At 43.2% G+C, this 20,791-nt stretch overlaps 1 protein-coding gene across 6 annotated transcripts in view; it reads right to left on the bottom strand.

The window, feature by feature from the left end:
- Window positions 1-3,411: 3,411 nt before the first annotated feature.
- exd (PBX homeobox extradenticle) overlaps window positions 3,412-20,791 on the bottom strand; it is a 58,526-nt gene continuing 41,146 nt past the window's right edge. Inside the window, exons 5-10 of one of the 6 annotated variants that reach the window (XR_012999747.1) lie at window positions 20,570-20,760; window positions 20,268-20,403; window positions 19,875-19,971; window positions 17,552-17,739; window positions 9,801-10,072; window positions 3,412-6,790 (exon numbers count right to left, since the gene is read on the bottom strand). Coding sequence is in view for 5 of the 6 variants with exons in the window: in XM_076372320.1 (XP_076228435.1) it covers window positions 9,938-10,072; window positions 17,552-17,739; window positions 19,875-19,971; window positions 20,268-20,403; window positions 20,570-20,760 (747 nt within the window). In the remaining variant the exon portion in view is untranslated. Of the gene's footprint in view, window positions 13,035-17,551; window positions 17,740-19,874; window positions 19,972-20,267; window positions 20,404-20,569; window positions 20,761-20,791 lie in introns of all 6 variants that reach the window. The other 5 variants (XM_031985003.2, XM_076372320.1, XM_076372323.1 and 2 more) reach the window with 5 other exon arrangements.

Below are 20,791 nucleotides of genomic sequence, written 5' to 3'. Positions count from 1 at the left end.
TGAACGAATCACGAACAGGGTAATCATATTAGCCATAATTCCCAGACGCTTATCATCGCGGGTAGGATATTGCCGTGTAAACATGAGTTTAAGCGTGATCATCACAGGGTAATCAATCTAATCGAGATGTGCCTCGATGACGAAGCTCCTCCAAAAATCAATGATACGTGGCATAGCGCAAGTGTATATCGAAAATATGCAATGGTATCGTGATTTCCTTACAAGTTTAGCCGATAATACTTCGCTATCGATACAATCGCGTGCGCATTTAGGGAATTTAATTAAATGAAACGTTTAAGTTGCGTGTAAGTATATCGAGGAGGGCTATGATAAAACGACTGAAGTTCAACTATACGAAAATAGAGAGCGATAAAACAAATTGAATTTCGCGATAATTGGTCATTTCACGCTGTAACGGGTAATCTTTCAGCCAGGTTCAGAGTAGATCAACTTTCTTATCAAGAGATTAATTTCGATATTTTCTGATTGTATTTACTGTTCGTAAATAGGTGGACATTAGAATATTCACAATGAATATTTAACAAGACGATCATTAATCTAATAATTTACTGATTATCAATTACAAATAAAATTATTAACAGTAACTTCATCTTTAATCAATCGCGATGTTTATGATTCAAATAAATGCAGATAACAAACTACACCAATTATACACAGGCAAGTGTGTATCATTTTGTGTACTGATTAATGATACGTTTATTATAAATGTAAATAAAATTATTCAATTCGGAATTTATAATAAATATGATTTCATAAACGAATATCAACAAGGTTTACATTCGTTTAATTTTTTTTAATCATTAAATGATTAAGTACTTTTCATTATGAATGTACATCATAATAAAGGTGAAATGAAAAATTATTTTTCATATTCAATTTATTTTCATTGCATGATTTTTCAATATCTTAACATTTACTATTATTTCCGAATGCTCGCAATGTTACCAACAGTATGTAAAGAAATACATAATTAGGAATCTCATCAACCGACGAGAGATACGATAAAGTCGACATTTTGTTATTACCGACGATAGACAGAGCAGACTACCCCCTTGTCTTATAATATCGTGTCAGACCAGCGACGACAATTTTAAACTGAATTTGGGGAATGTAAGTGTTATTTATTTTTTTTAAATATTACTTTTCTATTATCAACTATTAACCTTTGGAGTAAACGTAGACACAGAATAAGCATCAAAATTATTTCTTTTTTTAATACATTATTAACGATGAAGTAGTTGCATTGATTATAGTTAACACGTTGACTGCCACGATGGTCACTGATGACCAGAACTTCCACATTACTGAAGAATAATTATAATAAAAAACTTGATTTTAAATAAAAATATTTAGTAACATAAGTAGCTAGATCATAGCGTAATGTGACTATTGTAATAGTAAACCATGAATAATTATTTTCAATACCATTTGCCTTTGTTATTAAAGAATAAGTATTGCTATCAAAAACGTTAGAAATTTTCGTGGCAGTCAACGCGTTAAGAAATATATCATAGGGTAACGAGTTACAGTTCGCCTCTTCCCATGTGGAACCCACTTTGTCGGCTATCCAGTTGACTGGTAAAGTAAACGTCGACTCTCTGCGCTCAGCTCGATTGTCATGGTGTTTCAGTTTCGGCACGTCTTTGTTACTGACTGAGACGCAGGATGAAGAAAGCGTATAGTCAATAACAAGGACGTGTCGAAACTGTGCCGTCATAATAATCGAGCCATGGCAAGTGATGGCACTTTTAAACCATTCATTGATGGCAGTACCATAAGATGCGAATAGAAAATATATGAGAACGAGGATAGAGAGAATTGTAGCCAATGTGTCGGTGATGTAGATTCTAGATAAAGTCAATATCTGTTTGTTTTTAGAAATGGTTTAACTATACATTTTAAAATTCTGTTGTTAACCCTTTGCACTCGGGAGGTGACTCTCAGTCACCATTTGATTTGATGTAACAAAATTACAAAGTGTTAGATATAATATTGAGTTTTGTATAATGCACTAATATGTGAAGTATTTATATAAAATAGCTTTGTTTCTTAATTTGCAAAGTACAAAGGATTAATATCCATAATATTCTTTTTGTAAATACTCGGTTCGAAACAAGCCGTCACAGAAGTTAGTCGATAAAAATATTTCAACATTATAATTTAGTGAACATTGTAAATAAGTATATTGAGTAAAGAAACAGGCCACAGAATTGAATCTGTGGCTGCGCTTAGTGGAGACACTCTGGTACTATTAGGCTAGAAGTTTGAGCGTTCTCATAGTAGCTGGCGCCACCAATTTGGATAAGGAAGTGGGATTTTTAAAAATGATTTTTTTTAAATTATCGTCTAAATGCCTTTTTAATAGATTAGACACAACTATTTTATGTTATTAATGACATACTTATTAAATATTTGACAATGAACAATTCATTATAACACTTAGATTTGTATTATAAAGGAAACATTTAACTTCATTTAGAATTCTGAAAAAGAACAAAGTCCTACTGTCAATAATCCTGCTATTCCTGTTTCGTGCACCCTCGAGAAACCTCCATACCATTTCGGTGTCGCACTTGATGTTACCGGTAACACAAGTCTTTAATTTAGTTAGTAGGAATCGAATTAGTTATACATATCATTTTTGCTATGAATATTTTACACTATTCGAACACTGTCGTTGTCAGCCTGAACGAATTTCGTACAAACCTAACTCTCCAGACTCAAAAACCTAATTTTTAGAGTTGGCAACATTATAGAATGTGGTTTCCCAAACACACACTTTTATTTTACAACATTATAGAGTTCAGCAGTTGACCGTTCGATTCAGGTAGAGTCCGTTGCTGTGACGAGACATATTTGACTGGCGGTATTTCAGAAAAAAATACATTGTATATAGGACAAAAATTTATATTGCATATATTTATATTGTATCCTACAACTCGTCGATGGTGGAACAAATTATTTACATTTCTACACAACCATTAGATCATCAAACACGAAGTACTATAAAATTTCTACCTTACCATTCGTTATCGGTAACAGAGCTAGGTTATCGATAAAACAGTTTATAGCAGAGTTCAATAAGAAACCGTCATTGATGTTAAGATGTCGCTACAATCGTTCGAGATCTTTTTAAATATTTAACCATACAGGTCTTCTTACAAAAAATGTAACACTCGTTTAATACGAAACGTATATTTTATTGTCGAACAGTTTATCGATATTGAACATACACAGAACACAAGAGATAAACGTTTAAAAATGATTGCATCCAATGAAACAGATAAAGAGTAAGAAAATGATTGTACTTCAGATGCGTCGAAGATGAAGAAGAAATAAAACGATACGGAAAAGGGAATCCCTCGTGAGCAATAGTAAAGAAACACTCGGTATCGATGGAACTGATATTATTTCTGAGCGTTTTATTAAGTTTACCATGATTTTAGTTGATACAATGATTTCTGTGGTATACTGTCGCGCGCATCGAGACGTGACTTCAACTTCCTTTCCGTTTCTTCGAAGAATATATGTAACATTTTCTTTTTCTTTCTTTTCTATCTTTCACCATAGGGAGGAAATAGTGTTCGGGAACATTCTGAATAAAATCTCTTCTCCGTGAAAAGTCTCTTTAACAATCTTGAGCTTCGAATCACCGGACAAACGTGTGATCAAAAACGGATTCCTGGTTCATTGAGTAACGCGTTGCTCGATAGATTGAATCGTGTATATAAAAAACGGCGCTTCCTCTCGTCAAATATCCGAGAAAAGCAAGTTGAAACCTCGCTCAATGGTGAAGAAACAATAAATGCAGTTAATTAAACCGGCGTCGGGGTTCCGCCTCGTGTAAATTTCACGGCTTTATTTCTCGCGCCGGTTACTCCTTAAACGAAACATGGACGATCGGAGATAAAGGATCGAGCGGAGAGGGGGAGCGAGGAATATGAATATATAATATCTTAATATCGTGTATCCATAAATGTTAAACGTTATTTCTTCTTATTCTTTTCTTTCCTTATTTTTTCTTTTTCTCTCGCGTCGTCGTCGTCGTCGTCGTCATCGTCGTCATCGTCGTCTTATCGACCTCGTATTCTTTTGACTCGTTATTTTTTTTTCATTTCTTTTTATTAAATGTTAGGTAGAGCTTAATAAGGGGGCGCCCGGGGGCGCGCTCACCGCGAACTCCGGGCGCTCTTTTCTCGTATACTAGCTGTGCCGAAACGCACTTGTACTGGTCGCATGGTTGGCGAAAAAATCAGCTGAACAATTGACTCTTGAGAACGTTTAACGCGTTCTTCATTCGGCTCGCCTGTGAAACGTTGCGGGGATCGTCGTAGCGTTCAATCGGCAACGAAGAAAGAATCGGAATACCGCGACCCATGGGAGCAAAGGGGGGAAAGGAGGGGAGAATAGAACGATCGGCCGGCGTTACGAAATTTCAAAAAAAAAAGAAAAAAGAAAAAAGAAAAACGGGACACCGCGCGTTTCTCAATAGACGATTTTCAGCCCATCGTTTCACCCGCGACATATTATTTAACAACAGAATTTAATCACCTAATCTTCCGGAGGATACTCGTAATTCTCGCCTTCGTCTCGCGTCTTCGTTTATACAATAAATGGATATCTTCTCATTTCCGCCTACGTGCTAAGTAATAAATCGTCGAGCCGCAATTCATTACAATAAATCGTCGACAATCAGTAATCAATAATAATAATATTAATAATAATAATAATAATAATAATAATAATAAAAATAATAGATCGACAGAAATCGTTCAGCGTACAATCGTCTGCCTTTAAAAATAAACACGTTCAACGAACGAACGTGATAATAAATTTTCCATACATTCGTAATATTAATAATCGCCGTCGATGTGACAATAATACAATTGCAATGCGGTAACCGCAAATATCAATAATTATAATAATAATAATAATAATATACATAAAATAATAATAGTCATAACGTCAATAATAATTGATAGAAGTACCAATAGTAATAATAATAATAATAATAATAATGTTAATAATAATTATTATAATAGTAATAATAATAATATTAAGAATAATAATAATAAAATAAATTTTTGTCCTACTAATTAGCATCGTCGTTACAGTGATGTACTTAGCCGTTACAGTTTTTTTTTTGCCTATGTACTATTCTCTTTTATATACTTCTATATGTATAGCTACAATATATAATATTTCCATGTTGAAAAATCGTATACATTAGTGTTGTGTCGCAGGACCATTGCTTCGTTTCTGTTCTGTTTCCCGTTTCGTGCTCCTTCAGTACCGCTTTCGTCTTTCTCTCTATCGCGTCCCCTTACCAACAGTATGTTATCGCGGCCGCTTCCGTTCAACGCTGTCTTTTCGCGTATCCTTCGGCCAGGATCGGGGCCATCGCGGAACGGGAAGAAAAGGTGGCATCGATGCACAGAAGCGTTCACGCTCGGTCATCGGGCAACGCGACACGTCTCCGTACGAGAAGAGAAAGAGAAGAGAAACCAGGAACACGGCGAATAAGAGGAGGAACGCGGAGGAACCCGGCGCTGCTCGATCAACTGGATCACAGTGGTCTGGATTGCGTGATCAGGAGAAAAATGTCCCCAATCGAAGATAAAGAAACATCGTCCGACGTTTCACGCGCGAAAAGGTAAACGATTTGAATAACAATTAAGACATTAAGGTAATGACAAAGTATCAACGTGATACTAAATGCAATGTACTACATCAGCAAATCACCAATTGTCTAAATAAAATTTTGCTACACGGTGATTCTACTATAAAATTACTAATCATCTTGGCTCGATTCAAGTCGCATTCAACCCAGAATGTGGAAACTCGGTATATTATAGAAAACAGTATCACGATCAATAAAAGGATGATCTCCGAACATTTCTTCCTGCTAAACCGGCAATCTAGACCACCGGCAGCCAGTCCAACGGTAGAAAAAACACGAGCGTGGAAACAGGCACCGGAGGAAGTGCGACGGAAAATTTTCCGCCGTTTCCTGGGAGCCGATTCCTCGACTTTTCGCCGATTTCGTGCTATCTTCCCGTCTTAATTCCACGCTGCGCAATTCCTCATGTTTCAGGCCGAGTCTCTCTCGTAGCGTGAACCCTATTACACGTCAGGATCGTTAGAGCTTGCCATCGGTACAGCCACTCAAGACAGACAGAAATAGAGACAGAGAGAAAGTGAGAGAGAAAGTGAGGGAGAAAGAGAGAGAAAAAGAGAGAGAGACAGACAGAGAGAGAATCAGACAGGAGAGAAATGGGGGGGGGGGGAGAGATAGATAGATAGATAGAGAGAGAGAGAGAGAGAGAGAGAGAGAGAGAGAGAGAGAGAGAGAGAGAGAGAGAGAGAGAGAGAGAGAGATCCTCGCCGAACCTTGTGTCTCTACAAAATCGCACGGTTTCCTTTCTCCCCTTGTCGCGCGCGTCGAGAACGCGTGAACGCTTCTCTCGCCCGAAGAATATCTATTACATAACGTTAATAGCTTAATATCGATTTTCTTTCTTTTTTTCTCTTTGTTGCTTATCATTTTTGTTTGTTTGTTTTTTTTTCGTTCGTATTACCCGCCCACTAAGAGGCGAGCCTCGGATCACAGATAGTGAGGTGATCGGATTGCGCGAGCATCGCTCTCTCGCGACGCATCGTCCTACACGCGTAACGCACTCCTTCATCATTTACGAGATCTCGGTTAATTGTCTGTTTTGCGAGTATTTCTTCTTTGCGATTTCCTCTAAGTATTTCAAGGCGACAGCTCCTGAAAGCAAACAGCACCGGCCGTGTACGCGTGCGTGATCGTCTCTCGGCCAGTCGCACGGAAAACAGCGGCTACACGGGACTCGACTCCATTTTTCTCTGTTTTTCACTGGTTCTCCATCGTTTAACACTGGAACTAGCGAGCAATCGAGTTGCCTAATACGTACTTCCTCGTACGAATTATAAGAATGCATTTCATATCATAAGATTTCAATTGGTTTGTGCTCCGGAATGCACATCGGCGAACCTGTTTGTCGTAGAATTTCTCGGAAGAGCGTACGCATTTCTTCAGAAATTCTATAAGAATGAATTCAAAATGGGTTTCTTTACACGTCCGGTAGTTCTAGTGTTAATCGAGTTTTCCCTAGACACCAGTTTCCGTTGACAACCGGTTCTTGTTCGGTGAACAGGACCTTTCGCCGGGCGACCGTTCATGCACGCGTACGGTCGACAGAGAACTTGGTCGGAACCATCTTTCCACGCAATCCTTCGTATGTCTCTGCACCGGTAGGAAAGTGTTATCATCATCGTGATGGTGATCCACACGAGGTTACACAGATACGAAAGTACAGAATATAAATTTTTTTTTCTTCTTTTTCCCGTATTATACGTACACACAATACATATGTAGTACCTACGTACGCACGACCAACTAAGGGTAGACAGGCGCAATCGTATATTTCAAGTGTCGAATCCAGTTGTATCCGGGGATTTTCTATTTTTCCCCCCTACTTCTTTTTTCTCTGTTTCATTGTTGTTCGATGCTTTGAAAAGCTACGGTTGCTTCCGCTCGCCCAGAAAAAGCGCGATACCAATAAAAATCCGCCTTCGACGTTCGATCACTCGCGCCCCCGCGCGATTCCTCTCCCGAATTCGCGTGAATTTAACGTCGAGGGATTAACGTTAACGGCGATTCTTGTCTATCTTTCGTTTGTTCCCGCGCTTTTGGAAAAAAGAACGAGGCTCGACCCGGGAATCAAAAATGGCGCTGACAGCCTGGATTCGACGCCGCGTGTGTCGGGTGGATGAGATTAACAGAAACAGAAAAAAGGCATGGTGGAGGAGAACGAATTTTTAATAAGAGCTCTCGTGCTGAATCGTTGTTTTACAAAAAAAAAAGAGGAGAAAATAGCGGGGCGGGGGGCGGAAGAGAAATGGGAGAAGTTCAACCTCGATTTCTCTCTGTTCGCTCGTGGGTACAATCATGCACACAATTTTTCAACGTAACAAAAGGGTTACACGGCACTCGCTTCATTCGGACGAGGACACGCGCCGATCCGATATTGCCAATTTTCGACACGAATAAATTAAATTTCCGGGAGGCAAGGCAAAAAAGGTTCGAAAAGATGCGTATTTGTACAAGAACGAACGAACGAACGAACGGTGTCCTCGTGTCGAAACGAATGGGAACAAATCAGCACGCATAACGTGAGACGTTGCAAATTATATAGATATATATATATATAAATATATACTGGTCGAAGCTAAAACTTAAAAACTCGAGACTTAAATTATAATAGATCGAACGTAGGGAACATTCGCTAGCATTACACGATACACCCGTGCTGGGATTAGATTTAAAAAACGAAAAAAAAGAATAAAAAAACAAAAGACGAACAAGAAGAAGAAGAAGATGAAGAAGAAGAAGAAGAAGAACAAGAAGAAGAACAAGAAGAAGTAGAACACGAAGAAAGGATCGCTGAAAAATCTGCAACGACAAAGTACAAGTTTCCTTGACGTAATAAGTATACTCCCGTCGTGTGTTCTCGAAAGGATAACGTTAAAACGTTACAAAAATATATGTGTATATGTATATATATTTTATATATAATATATATATTTATATATGTATATAGGTCGCGTTCGTTTAAATCCGTGCCCAGCAATCAAAATTACGCTACGCAAGAATGTGTGTGTCAGACGTATATCATAGCGGAAGGATACGTAACACGATGTCAAGGATCGTTGCAAAACGATGTCAAGTTGTTTTTAAAAAATTGTTTTCTTTTTAAAAGATCAAATCATAAGAGGTACGCGAAAGAAAACATAGGGGGGGGGGGGGCAGGAGAAAGAATAAAAATATCTGTACAAGCTATAAAACTATCTATGCGTGTCTCTCTTTCTCTCTCTTTCTCTCTGTGTATATATTTTTGTGTTTTGTGTGTATGTATAAGTAGCGTATGTATAAGAACAAGTTCGTGTACGCTCTCTCCCTCTCTCTCCTTAGCTAGGCGCCCGTACGCCGTTTTATATTGTCTTAAAAGAGAAGCGAACCTACATTCTTAGGAGCACATAGGCCTACGGATTTTCCATCGTACGCTGGCATTTCTCCACTCTCTCCCTCGCTCTCTCCCGCACTTTCTCTCGCCCTCTCTCTCTCTCTCTCTCTCTCCCTCTCTCCCTTTTCCTTTCTCTCACTCTCTCTCTCTTTCTCTCTCACATTCATTTTCACCATCTTCCTACCCCTCTTCCCGTTAAATGCTCGTTAAAATCCGTCGTACATACGTCGCTTGTACGCTAGTGCACGGTCACTCGATAAGGCAAGATCAAGCATCAAGATCAAAGGACAAGCGAAAAAGACGCGGTTTACGAATTAGAAAAAAAGGTTCCGTTCCCGTGAAACCGATTCGCCGATTAGATTCGCGATCGAACGACGCCGGAATCGACGGTTCGCCTTCGAAGATCACAGGTGGACGGTTGCTGCGACAACATGGCCGCCGCCATGCCGAAGCTACTCGAAGTCCGTTCTACACGGAAAATGGCGGAGCCCGCGTCTTTCGCGTGCTTGCCCTTCTCCCTCGACGAAAAAAGGGAATAAATGTTCGAAAACCGGAAACTAACGTTTACTATTTTATATCGCAGGAACACCAACGAACATTATCTCCTCGTGTGTGGCTCGGAGGTGCGCGTATATCGTATATATACCGCGTGTGTATGTTTGTATACGTGTGTGTAGGTGGAGCGTGTACGGTGTCAATAGGTTTTTCTTATTGTGTCCGCCGATGGTATACCTTTGTCTCAGCTCGTTCCCTGACATATACACTCTTTCTCTCTGCTCGGTATTTTTCCGGTATTTGCTTTCGCAGGCTTTTGCTTCCTTTCTATTAGTATCGTTACCGTGCTAGCTCGCGCGCTTCCAAAAGTAATTTTAGACGCGCGGCCGTTTCTCATTCTCTCGGTCGGAATCAGAGTCCGCTGAATCGTGGAGCGGTGGAAATTCCGGCACCGCTTCGCGTTGTTGCATCCATCCCGTCGCGCCTGGCCCCCCAGCCAATGCCTTGCCCTGCGTCATTGCGTTTGTTGTTTTTATACACGATCTTTTGCGTGCGCGTGTGCGATTATTTCTTTTTTTCGTTTTTTTTTTTTTTGTAAATTACCTGCAATTGATTCTCTAACCCGTCTGCGCTCTTTTATCCCCAACTGGTGGCGACAAAATTGCGTGTTCGTCGGTCGCTAAGCCTCGCCTTCGTCACAACAAATTTCTTTCTATGTCTTTCTTTTCATTCTACTATATTACTGACTTTACTTTTCATTCTTTCTTTACGCACTTTTTTGTTAGCACAGACAGATCATTGTCGTGTTCTAGCTCGAATTCGCGATATACATGAGAAAAATACTGTCGAACCTCCATGACTCGTAAAGTTTTCTACGACACGAACCGAGAAGAACCTTCACAAGTCGAAAGTTGCTTTTGCGTAGAAGTCAATTTTATAGGATCACCGACTCTACTGTCTTCTTACAAAACCCTTGCAAGTCGAATTTTCGTTTGTTAAACTTCTTTTACTCTACGACTCGACGATCTCCTCCCTTCCCCCGCGATCCCATTCAACGAGGTTCGACCGTATCAAGAAAATGAGACGCGAGTGTCGGAGTCTAACTTAAGCGCGGGCTGTTTGGATTGGCCGGCGTGCTCGTACCGGGACATCGACTTTCCCGGGCGACTGTTCATCCTATGGAAAAATTAATCAACTTTCTTCGCGGGATGTGCGTCGATTCCCGTTACGAGCGTGAAAGGATTTCTTCGGTGCGATGACTCCGGGCGACAGATTTCGAATGGCTAGGCGGAAGAGGAGCGCGAACGCTCCGAATGAAACCAGAAAATCCTTTCATTCCAATCCGCCAATGCAAGGAACCAACGCCTATTCTCTACTTGTCTACGCGAAAAATTTAGAACTCTGCACAACGAACTAAAATAATGAAGTTTCTCTGTCATCCGTCCCCTTTCACATCTCACCTCTTCCATTCTCTCTTTCTCTCTCTCTCTCTCTTTCTCTCTGATCCTCGCTGTCTTTCTCTCGCCTTTTATCTATTCACCCAATAATAAAAACCCCAGCCAATCGACCCGCAGAACAAGAAACAAAACAAAAAACATAAAAAAACAAAACAAAAACGTGAGAATAAAAGAATATTGATGAACGCACACACGTACTACTTGCGTAGAACCATGATACACATATAAACTTAAATTCTACGTGCAGCCATGCATGCCACGAAGATGTCTTTCGAATGATCTATCATTCATCCGTGAACAACTCTCCTGACCTGCGTTAATTCCTTTATGCATCGCGGATACGTGTTACGTTTGGACGTGTAAGAATACGTGCGCGTGAATATTTGCGTGTGACTGCACGTGTTGCACGGTATACCGCGGGACTGCCTGTAAAAAATACTCCAGGATTAAGTATCGATGGCCATACGAGAGCAACGGGAAACCGCGCGGTGCGTTCTTCGAGGATGCATTTGCATAGTGGTGGCGGTCCACGGGAGGAACGCGCCACACCGTACGTCTGCTCGAGTTCGCATGCTATTATACAGGGTGAGTCACTTCGAACTGGAACCTTAGATATCTCCGATGTTCTTAACGACACGATCGAGTTTCCCGGATAAAAGAATATTTCTCTAAAAGATATCGAATTCTACTATAAAAACGGATCTTTCCTTCGATATCGCTGCGATGAAAATACGCTATATTCCGTTCAAAACTAGCATCGGCTACCTTTCAGAAAAACATCTTTTCCTGTAGAAACGTTCTCGTATCACGCTAGAACCACCAGACGGATTATGGATAAAAAGGTTTCTTTAATATATCAAACAAATTTAATATCTAATATATACTTTAATATATAAAATTTAATATATCAATAATCACTCCAAAATAGGAGTAACTGAAATCGCAATAAACACTCTTCAAATTTCAATAAAATACAGACCATTCCATTTGACTGTTTGGTACTTCTAGCGTTAAAAACATACAGATACTTCGGATCTCGATCCGAAGAGACCGAAACCTGTACACAACAAAGAAGTACACGTCCTTAATCAAATCTAAAAACACGGCCGCGAAAACTGCATCTTCTCATCGAATCGGCACGCATCCCCGCGCGTTCTTCCCGACCCGAGAACCTGGCGAACGAGCTGCCCAAGGCTTCCCTCGCCACTGGAAGGGCCACTATCGAAATCTTATTGCACACTCGGCGAGATCTTCACCTACAGATCAGTTCGAAGACGAACGCTGTAGTACCGAGCACCGCGGTGACCAGCAACGTTATCTTTCGCCTGGTTCCTTCGCAGCGGATAAGCGACGATCGAAATCGGGGTTCGAAACGTCGATGAAAACGCCGCCTCGCGAGTCCTTGTAACGTATATTGCACTATCGACGAAGGTGGACGCGATCGCTGCGCGCCCGCGAGTTTGACCGAACACGAAGCCTAGAGGCGCGTCTTCTCGCTCGAAATTCGTGGGAGACGTTCGGCTCCAGTTCCGTTCGAGGGAAAGAGAGCTGTGCTTGTTGCAACGAAGCATTTGGAGATCCACTGGCCGGCTCGTCGACTTCTAATCCCAGCGAGAAACGATCCTCCCTCACCCTCGGGAAAGCTGCACGCCCAACGAAAATCGACGGCGAGTATATAGGACAGGTGGCCTTTGCGCTTCGCGCGACACCGGCTCGCTACGGACGCGAACAGGAAGCGCAAAAGAGCCGAGGGATCTTAAACCCTCGATTTTCTAGTCTTATTTTCTATCGTTTCTCCCTCGTCACGTCCTGCTTTTCCCGTTGTTGCTTTCCCTCGCGCGTCTACGCGCGTGTCGTTCTTTCTCTCATCGTTAGACATTCCTTCCTTTCTTTCTTTTCTTTCTAATTTGTGCACTTTGATTAGATGTCTATTTTTTCTATTCTTTCTCTCTTTCTTTCGTTCTTTTTTATTAGATAGCTCACTCTCTGTCGCCTTCTAAGAATTTCGTTTCATCTGCGCCAAGAGAAAAAACTCAAGTAAATTCAAACGGGGCGACGCGAATCAACAGCTTTCGGCTCCGTTCGACGGAGCGGGCCGATCTCGCGAGCCGACGGACCGTTCATCTTCTTTGACCGACGCGATTTTTACAAGGGAAACGCGGAACCGAGATCCATGCTGAATCTCTTTAAGGATACGCATTCGTCGCGGAATATAGAGAATTTTGGGAGATAGATGTGACGTTGTCGAGGACATTTTGAAAATTAAGAAAAGCAGACCAATTTCGATGTTTCGAACTATCAAGCAGGAAATTGTTATTTTGATTTCAATTTTTCTAAGTGTTTAATTAAATTTATATGTATTTTGATCTTTCATTGTTGGATTCAAATTCTAGATTTTGCATTACATCGATGATTAAAATCGCCTCTGCTTGCTTCTCTGTTTCGAAGAGGTTAACGAGTTTACCAGTGCAGAAGGCGTCGCGTGTCAACGAGGTTCGAATTCGAATCTCGGATTCGATCGTTGTGTTGCGTCGCGTAAAGGGATGGACGGTCCGTCGACGAAGATCGCGTTTCAAGATCGCGCGCGCGTGTTCGTAAAATGACGGAAAATAGAAGAGACCAAAGAACAGACGACCAATCGAAAACGGTATTATACAAGGTGCCGGGGCCCGTGTGAACTGTGCTTGTGACAATGCGCCCGAAAAAGCGCAGCCGTCGGTGTACGCGTTTCGTCTTTTTGTTTTTGTTCTCGTTTCGTCGTTCAGCCAAACAGAAAAAAGAAACGGAAACGAAACGTGGGTCGAAAGAAAAAAAGAAAAAGGTTCCGGAACCAACGAGCCCTTCTCAGTTTTAATTCTTTCGCTGTATCGGGCCGAAACAAAAGGAAAAAGAAAACGAACTAAGCGAACAGGAAAACACGCGCACGGATGGAAATTGCACGAGCACCCGTTTGTTAGGCACTTCGCGCCTCAATTTCCGTTGCAACAAACACAGTTCTTTGCTTCTCGTTGATTTCGTCGTGTTAGACGCGGCAGGTAGTACCAGCAGCGATTAGGAAACGGTGTTGCGACAAGAAGAAGAAAAATAAAACAACAAATGTAACAATAACAAAACTAGATAAATGGACAATGAAGAAAAATAAAAACAAAGGAACAAAATGAAACACCAAGAGACAAGAGAGTTAAGTAAAACTTGGAGGAGAGAATTACGGCCGGTCGAACGGGCGCGTGTTAGGATCGACCGACGCGCGGAAGGAGGATACATCTTTTGGTGCTCGTATAACCGCGTGCAAGCAATTGTTTGTAATTCTGTTTGCTCTGTTTGGGTTGTTATGTGTATGCGATTACGGAAACGTTAGTGCCAGCTGCAGCAGCGAGAGCGTTCATCGTATCTCCGACTGGACTCTCCTTTTACCAGCGCCTACTCGCGCCAACCTAAACCGATTTCACGAGTAGCGTAAGCTGTTCAGAGCCACTGTCGTCGAGCCCGCCCGATTTTCCCGAATTCTGAACGTCCAGCAACAAACCAATGGCATCAATAGCGAACGAAGAACCGTCGCGCGGTCGAAAGACTATCGTTCTCGAAGTTCTCCCTCGAAAACTCGATTTGTTTCGTTACACGTGCGTATCGGCGGCGATTCGAAACGAAAAGCTGAGAGAGCGCGGGGCTAACGATCACCGCTGCACTTCGACTCGAGGAAATTCCTCGACGTTCGACGGTAACGAGAAGGAAGTGAAGAATAGGCGAGAGCCTCGAGACGTAGCCGAACGGAAAACGAACCCGGGAAACGAAACGAGTGTCGGAGGAGGCGATCCGAAAACGCAACGGCGGCGGCGGCGGCGGCTAAGGTAGGAGCATGCATTTTAGTCGCTTCATTTCGGCACCCGGGTTTTCTCACTCTTGGGGCCTGGCAACCGTGCACGGCTAAACCGGATGAACCGCGAAATTAATTTTCTTGCCAACTTCTACAGGTTCTCTTAGCGGATTCTCCGGTTTTACGGAAACGCAACGGTAATGAAGAAGGCGCCGAGGCAATGGGAACACGATATGAAGGAAGATGATCGAGAGGAACGACCGCGAGAAGCGTTTTATTCGAAACGTGGTCGGTTTCGATCATCGGAGCCTCAGTTGCTGAGGATTGGTTCCAAAAATTGTAATTATGTATTGTAATTACAGATTGAAGACTCATTTGTATGAACTGTTACGTTTAGTCAAAGTTACAATTCGTTTAAAATAGTAATTCCATTGGATATTTCATTGAAGTTTATTTTTCGTTATTTAACATGCAAAGATCCACGGTATAGATATTCATATTAGATTCTAGAAGAATCGATAAACGAGGATTCAAATGGAGCCAGATTAGAAGTGGACGTATTAGTCTAGAAGAATCAATAAGCGAGGATTCAAATGGTCCCAGATACATCAACGAAATCATTAAAGAGGCGTGCCGTCCGAGGGTTAATCAAAGGCGAAGCATTCGAAACGCGTTTTGCGACGAACGAACCGTGTGTAACGCGCACAGCAATATCCGCGATGCGAAGTGTATCGACAACCGGTCCCCGTGTATCGACAAGACGAACGTTTAATCCGCGAATCAGAAATACCGCAGCGAACATTCGAAAGCTGGCCATGAACGAACCCCGTGTCTCGCGTGTTCTCGCGCGAATTTAATCCAACCGTCACTCTTTACCGCATGACACCGATGAAATTGCATGTCGGAATGATTTACCGATTTCGAGGAATCCTAGAGACCGACACGATGCACCGTTTCATTCGTTTAACCCTCGACACAGCTATGTTCTTCAAGAATGGGACTACACGCGAGCCAAGAAGCCAATTAACTTTTCAGGTACTTCATTCTTTAATCTACTGAATTATCATTCTTTTCAAATTCTAGAATTAAAGATATGAATCATATATTAACTCTATTTTCTTCATCTACTGAACTGTCATCTTCTACCTCGTAGAATTAAAGATTAGAAGCATCAAGAAATCTATGTTATCAATACAGTACAGTGATATATGTAAAAGAACAATAGTTCCAAAGAAACAAGGAACTGGGCGACATCCTTGAAGGATTAATTCTTAGTCAGTCGAGAGCCGTCCGAAGCGTAGCAACGAGATCCAAGGCGACTCTATCGTCTTTGTATGCGCGTGTCCGTGTCGGATACACGAGGAAATTGGATCTCCGAAGGATGCAGGTTCCGTTGCGTTTCGTACCGGCCGAATAGAGGCAGCTCGTTAGAAGCACGGCCGCGCACCTACCAGAGTCCATTAATATGTGAGAGAGCAGCCCTACCTAAAAAGTGACTTAGCAACTCCAATGCATACTAAGCAACCCTTATGCTACCGGCTGCTGCTGGTTCGCCGCGTGCGCAAACCTGACGCTCCTCTACCCGGCTTCTAACCCAGACCGCCCCCTTCTAAGTCCATCCTTTATGGGCCAACAACAGCGCATCTAACCCAGCCCTATATCCAATGTATATTCCAACGCAACACGCTCATCCACTCGCCGTCTAGAGACACGCGAGAGCGCATCCTTAGACCCCACACGAAACATTCGCTCGAGCGCTGCGCTCCGCGCACGGTGTTGCACCGATCGGGTCCGATCGCTTAACTGCAAGGTTGATTTTCCGATAGGATTGAACGTAACCTCGAAAAGCTTAATCTGGAGCAAGCTTAAATATTGTGAACGAGGATTTCCGAAAATATTAAAATTTGTTGCATAGAAAATTGTGTACTGAAATTTTGATGTTTGCACAGTTAGATTCTTTCATTCAAAGGGTTAAAAAGTGAAAAGTCTACTCGTTAACTTTTCAAGTTAACAGCTAAAGGCCATCGAATCTTAAGAATCCCGTCAAAGAAACGTTTACACTTCCGCGGATCTCGGCGAAGGGTACTCGAAATATTTAATATTCAAGCGGTAAATCACCGTGCACCGTGAGCGCGAGCGCGAAACTCAATTTCACAGATGCTGCGTGCACACCCTCTCCATCCACCACCGTTGCCCACTCTCGTCTCCTCTCTCCTCATTCCTGCTCATCCTCTCTCTTTCACTCTTTCTCTCACTCCTTCTTTCTCTCTTTCTCTCGTTCGCGCTCTTCTATCCAAACGTCCAGTCTCGCAAGATGTGTGAATATGCGGTGAGATGCGCATGCATTTTACGGAGATGAACCGGCTTGAAAATGGATGGAAATCGAGTGCTGCGACAGAGTTCTTTCATACAATCGCGAAGAGGAAAGAAGCTTTTGCTTTCCGTTGTCTTTCGCTCGGCGAGTTCCGGTGAAACCGCGGCCGCGTGTATATGATGATTCTTCATTTCTTTCCATTCAATTCGAGCCAGAAGGATATGGTCCCTCGAAACTCCGATGGGAGCAAGCGTTATCAGAAAAGAATCCAGCACATGCTCAGAGAATGCATAGGGGATGTATATACGAATTATATATATATGTATATATATTGAAGAAAGCGAGGCAATTGACGCCGACTACGGGGAAAATCTATAGTGGTGAGTGAAGCATTGACGATTACCTGGTGCATAGGATCGTAGCCCATCGAGCCGTCGTTGTACGGTTGCGAGCCGTAGTCGCTACCGTTTATGCCCATCCCGTATCCGGCCATGTCCTGCGGCCCGCCGGGAGGCGCCGGCGACATCATCGGCGTCGGGGTGCCTTGGCTTGCACCACCCATACTGTACGGCGACGCTCCTGCAAAAGCTGCTGTAGAAACAATCGCGGTGCATACAAAATTCGAGGGTGCGTCTTTTAAGTTCATCCGCCTGACCGATACATTTCGTCCGTCTCACGAGCTTTCGAAAGCTCTTTTTCTCTCTCGGGCCAGCCCGTTTTGCATCCGTTCCTATTGGTAACCAGTGGCGTTGCGTTCGATTTCTTGCGAGAAACTACGGTATCGTTTGAATCAGAGACGCGGACAACGGTGGACGGATTGAAGAAGGGGTAAGTCTGGGATACGTTGATAGTGTTTCCGTGGAACTACTGAACAATTATTAATCAACAAAAGTACATTTCTTCAGATTTCATAGCTCATTTACACCTAGTAGTTTTAATATAAAAATTGATCTTATTTGAAAATATCGAAACTGGTCTCTCTTCCTGCGATTATCCCCGACTTACTCAGAGAATTTAGAACGCGCGATTCCCGTGCGACCGCCACTGATTATCTAGACCGGCAAATGTATCGTTGAATAGTGTCCGATGTTCGATAAGAATCGGTCTCGATTGGTTTCCATTGGTGCGTGAGAGAAAACGAATGGCTTCTCACTTCCACGTGGATCACGGATCGTCGAGGCGACGAAGAATTCATCATTGGGCAGCGAAGAAGCTGCGAGAGACGATTAGCTCGGGCGCGCGAGGCAGCGACGCGAGAACAATTTTTATTTCGACACGCGAGAAGCGACGTCGAGCGAAAATGCCGGTCCCGGACGCCGGTATCGCTGGAATTCCGTTTCTTTAATTACGGGACGACTAGCGGCGTTCACCGGAAGCGTGGCCGAGGAAAGACCGACACACACAATCGCGCGCGCCCACGCGTTCCGCGCTGGGCGTCGAAAGAAACGCGAGAACTCCGGCATCTCGTCCGCACCCTTCCCAGCAACCCTCTTCTCCTCCGCGTCCCCATCGCTCCGTGCTTCCTCCGACGCGCAATTGGTAAGTTAAAAATATCTGGCCGTGCTCTCTAAAATAAAGAAACGCCTCGGTAGTTAAGGGAAGTGCGCGCGTAATTGCGAGAGAGCGGCGAGTCCCGCGAATGCCAGGAATTTCTCCGAGAAAACCAACCCGGCATTTTTCTCCTAATTTCCGCGGGAATGCGCGGCAAGGTAAATACAGGGAACGAACAGCGGGAGATGATGCGGCTTCGTCAGAAGCATCCCCTATTTTCGAATTGCTAAACATTGGAGTTATTGCTGGACGACTGGACGATACTGAGCATCCCCTAAGCATTGGAGTTGGCGCTAGACAATTGGAGGATGTTGAATATCCCCTAAGCATTGGAGTTGGCGCTAGACAATTGGAGGATGTTGAATATCCCCTAAACATTGGAGTTGTCGCTAGACAAATGGAGGATGCTGAACATCCCCGAAACATTAGAATAGTCGCTAGACAATTACAGGATGCTAAGTATCCCCTAAACATTGGAATTACCGCTAGACAATTACAGGATGCCGAGTATCCCCTAAACATTGGGATAGTCGCTGGATAATTGTTGGATACGAAGTATCCCCTAAACATTGGAATTGACGCTAGCCAGCTGGCTGATGCTGAGCATCCCATAACCATCAGAATTGTTTCTCGAATTCAGGATCGGAAGTCGTAGGAGAAACGTTTCTCGTTCGCGAGAGAGGATCGCGGATCCCTGTGAATCATTTCTTTCCCTTCGCGCGGAAGATTTATCGTTCAGCCGCGATAACGCTGGGCGCAGCGAAGCCGAACAATGAGCGGTAACTCAGCCGCGTAATGATTTACAGTAATGAGAACCGCCACGCGACGCAATTTCTTCTCCGTCCTAATTTCTGATGCATAAACGATTACGCGACGGATGGGGGGTCGGAAGAGGTGGGCCGGGTACTATTAAACGCGAGCGAAGGGCCGGCACGATCGTGTGGAGTTCTTTCCTCGGCGATGCACAAGCGGAGTATCGAAAGTTTTCAGATCGAATATCGCCTCGCCGAGCCTCTTACAGCCGTTCGGATTCAGTTAATGGGGTTCTAGTCGTTGATGCTTACTTTCGTTTTTCTTTTTCTTCGGCTTTTTTGTTTTTCGGTTTCTTTTTTAAGTTATCGAAACGAACTCGTCAAGGAACACCCGTCGCTCATTTGGCGAAGGACGGAACTTACCAGCCGCTTTTTTAGCTGCGTACAAGTTCGCCTCCTCCTGTGCTTTACCTATGTTTTTCTTGTAGCGTATCCTCTTGTTGCCGAACCAATTGGAAACCTACGGCAGAGAAGAGTACCGGGATAACAACGAGGCCTCACGATTCTCCGATGATCACGCTTGTGCTTTTACCATTTTTCCGCCAAGAAACGCTACTCGACTCCGATATTTCAAACCGAAATCCGCGTTAGAAACAATGTTTCAGAAACAAGGTGTACCATTCAAATCTATTTATCCGTTGAACGATCAAAAATAAACCGTGTATAACCGCATGCCGATAATGGTCGTCACTTAATTCCTCGGCGAGCGTAAATTCCAGTTATCATGGCGGAACGAAACTTCGTTCCGGTTTTTACCTGACTCACGGTGATACCGCACTTTCGCGCGAGCTCCTCCTTGGCTTCCTCGCTCGGGTAAGGATTACTGAGGTGCGAATAAAAGTATTCGTTCAAGATTTCGGAGGCCTGTTTGCTGAAGTTCCGTCTCTTGCGTCTGCAACAGAAGGAAAGTTTCGCGCGCCGTTTTACAGCCAGGCGCCCGCGTTGTCGTTGAACCCCAAACTCTCTTGCTCCCGTGAGTCTTTTAGTTGCGCGGGAATTAAGATTGACGAGGAGCAACGAAAACACCGGGTCCGAGGTAACTTTCGATGAATACAGACCTCGCGTCGAGGAATCGACTCCTCAGGATCATGACGGCCTCGCAAGTCGACTGTTTCAGCTGCATCTGGATACTCGAGAACTTCTTGTGAATGATCTGTACCATCCTCTCGATCTCCTTCGGCGTGATCGGCCTGGTGCGACTCTGCTCCCTCAGTAGATTCATTACATGGGTGGTGAATTCGTTACACGCCTGAAACAAAGACGGAGATCCGTTTAAACAC

Source organism: Nomia melanderi, chromosome 11, assembly GCF_051020985.1.
Source record: "Nomia melanderi isolate GNS246 chromosome 11, iyNomMela1, whole genome shotgun sequence".
NCBI classification, from domain to species: Eukaryota; Metazoa; Arthropoda; class Insecta; order Hymenoptera; family Halictidae; genus Nomia; species Nomia melanderi.
The sequence above is the reverse complement of the archived record's forward strand: the minus strand, read 5'-3'. Positions and strand labels throughout refer to the sequence as shown.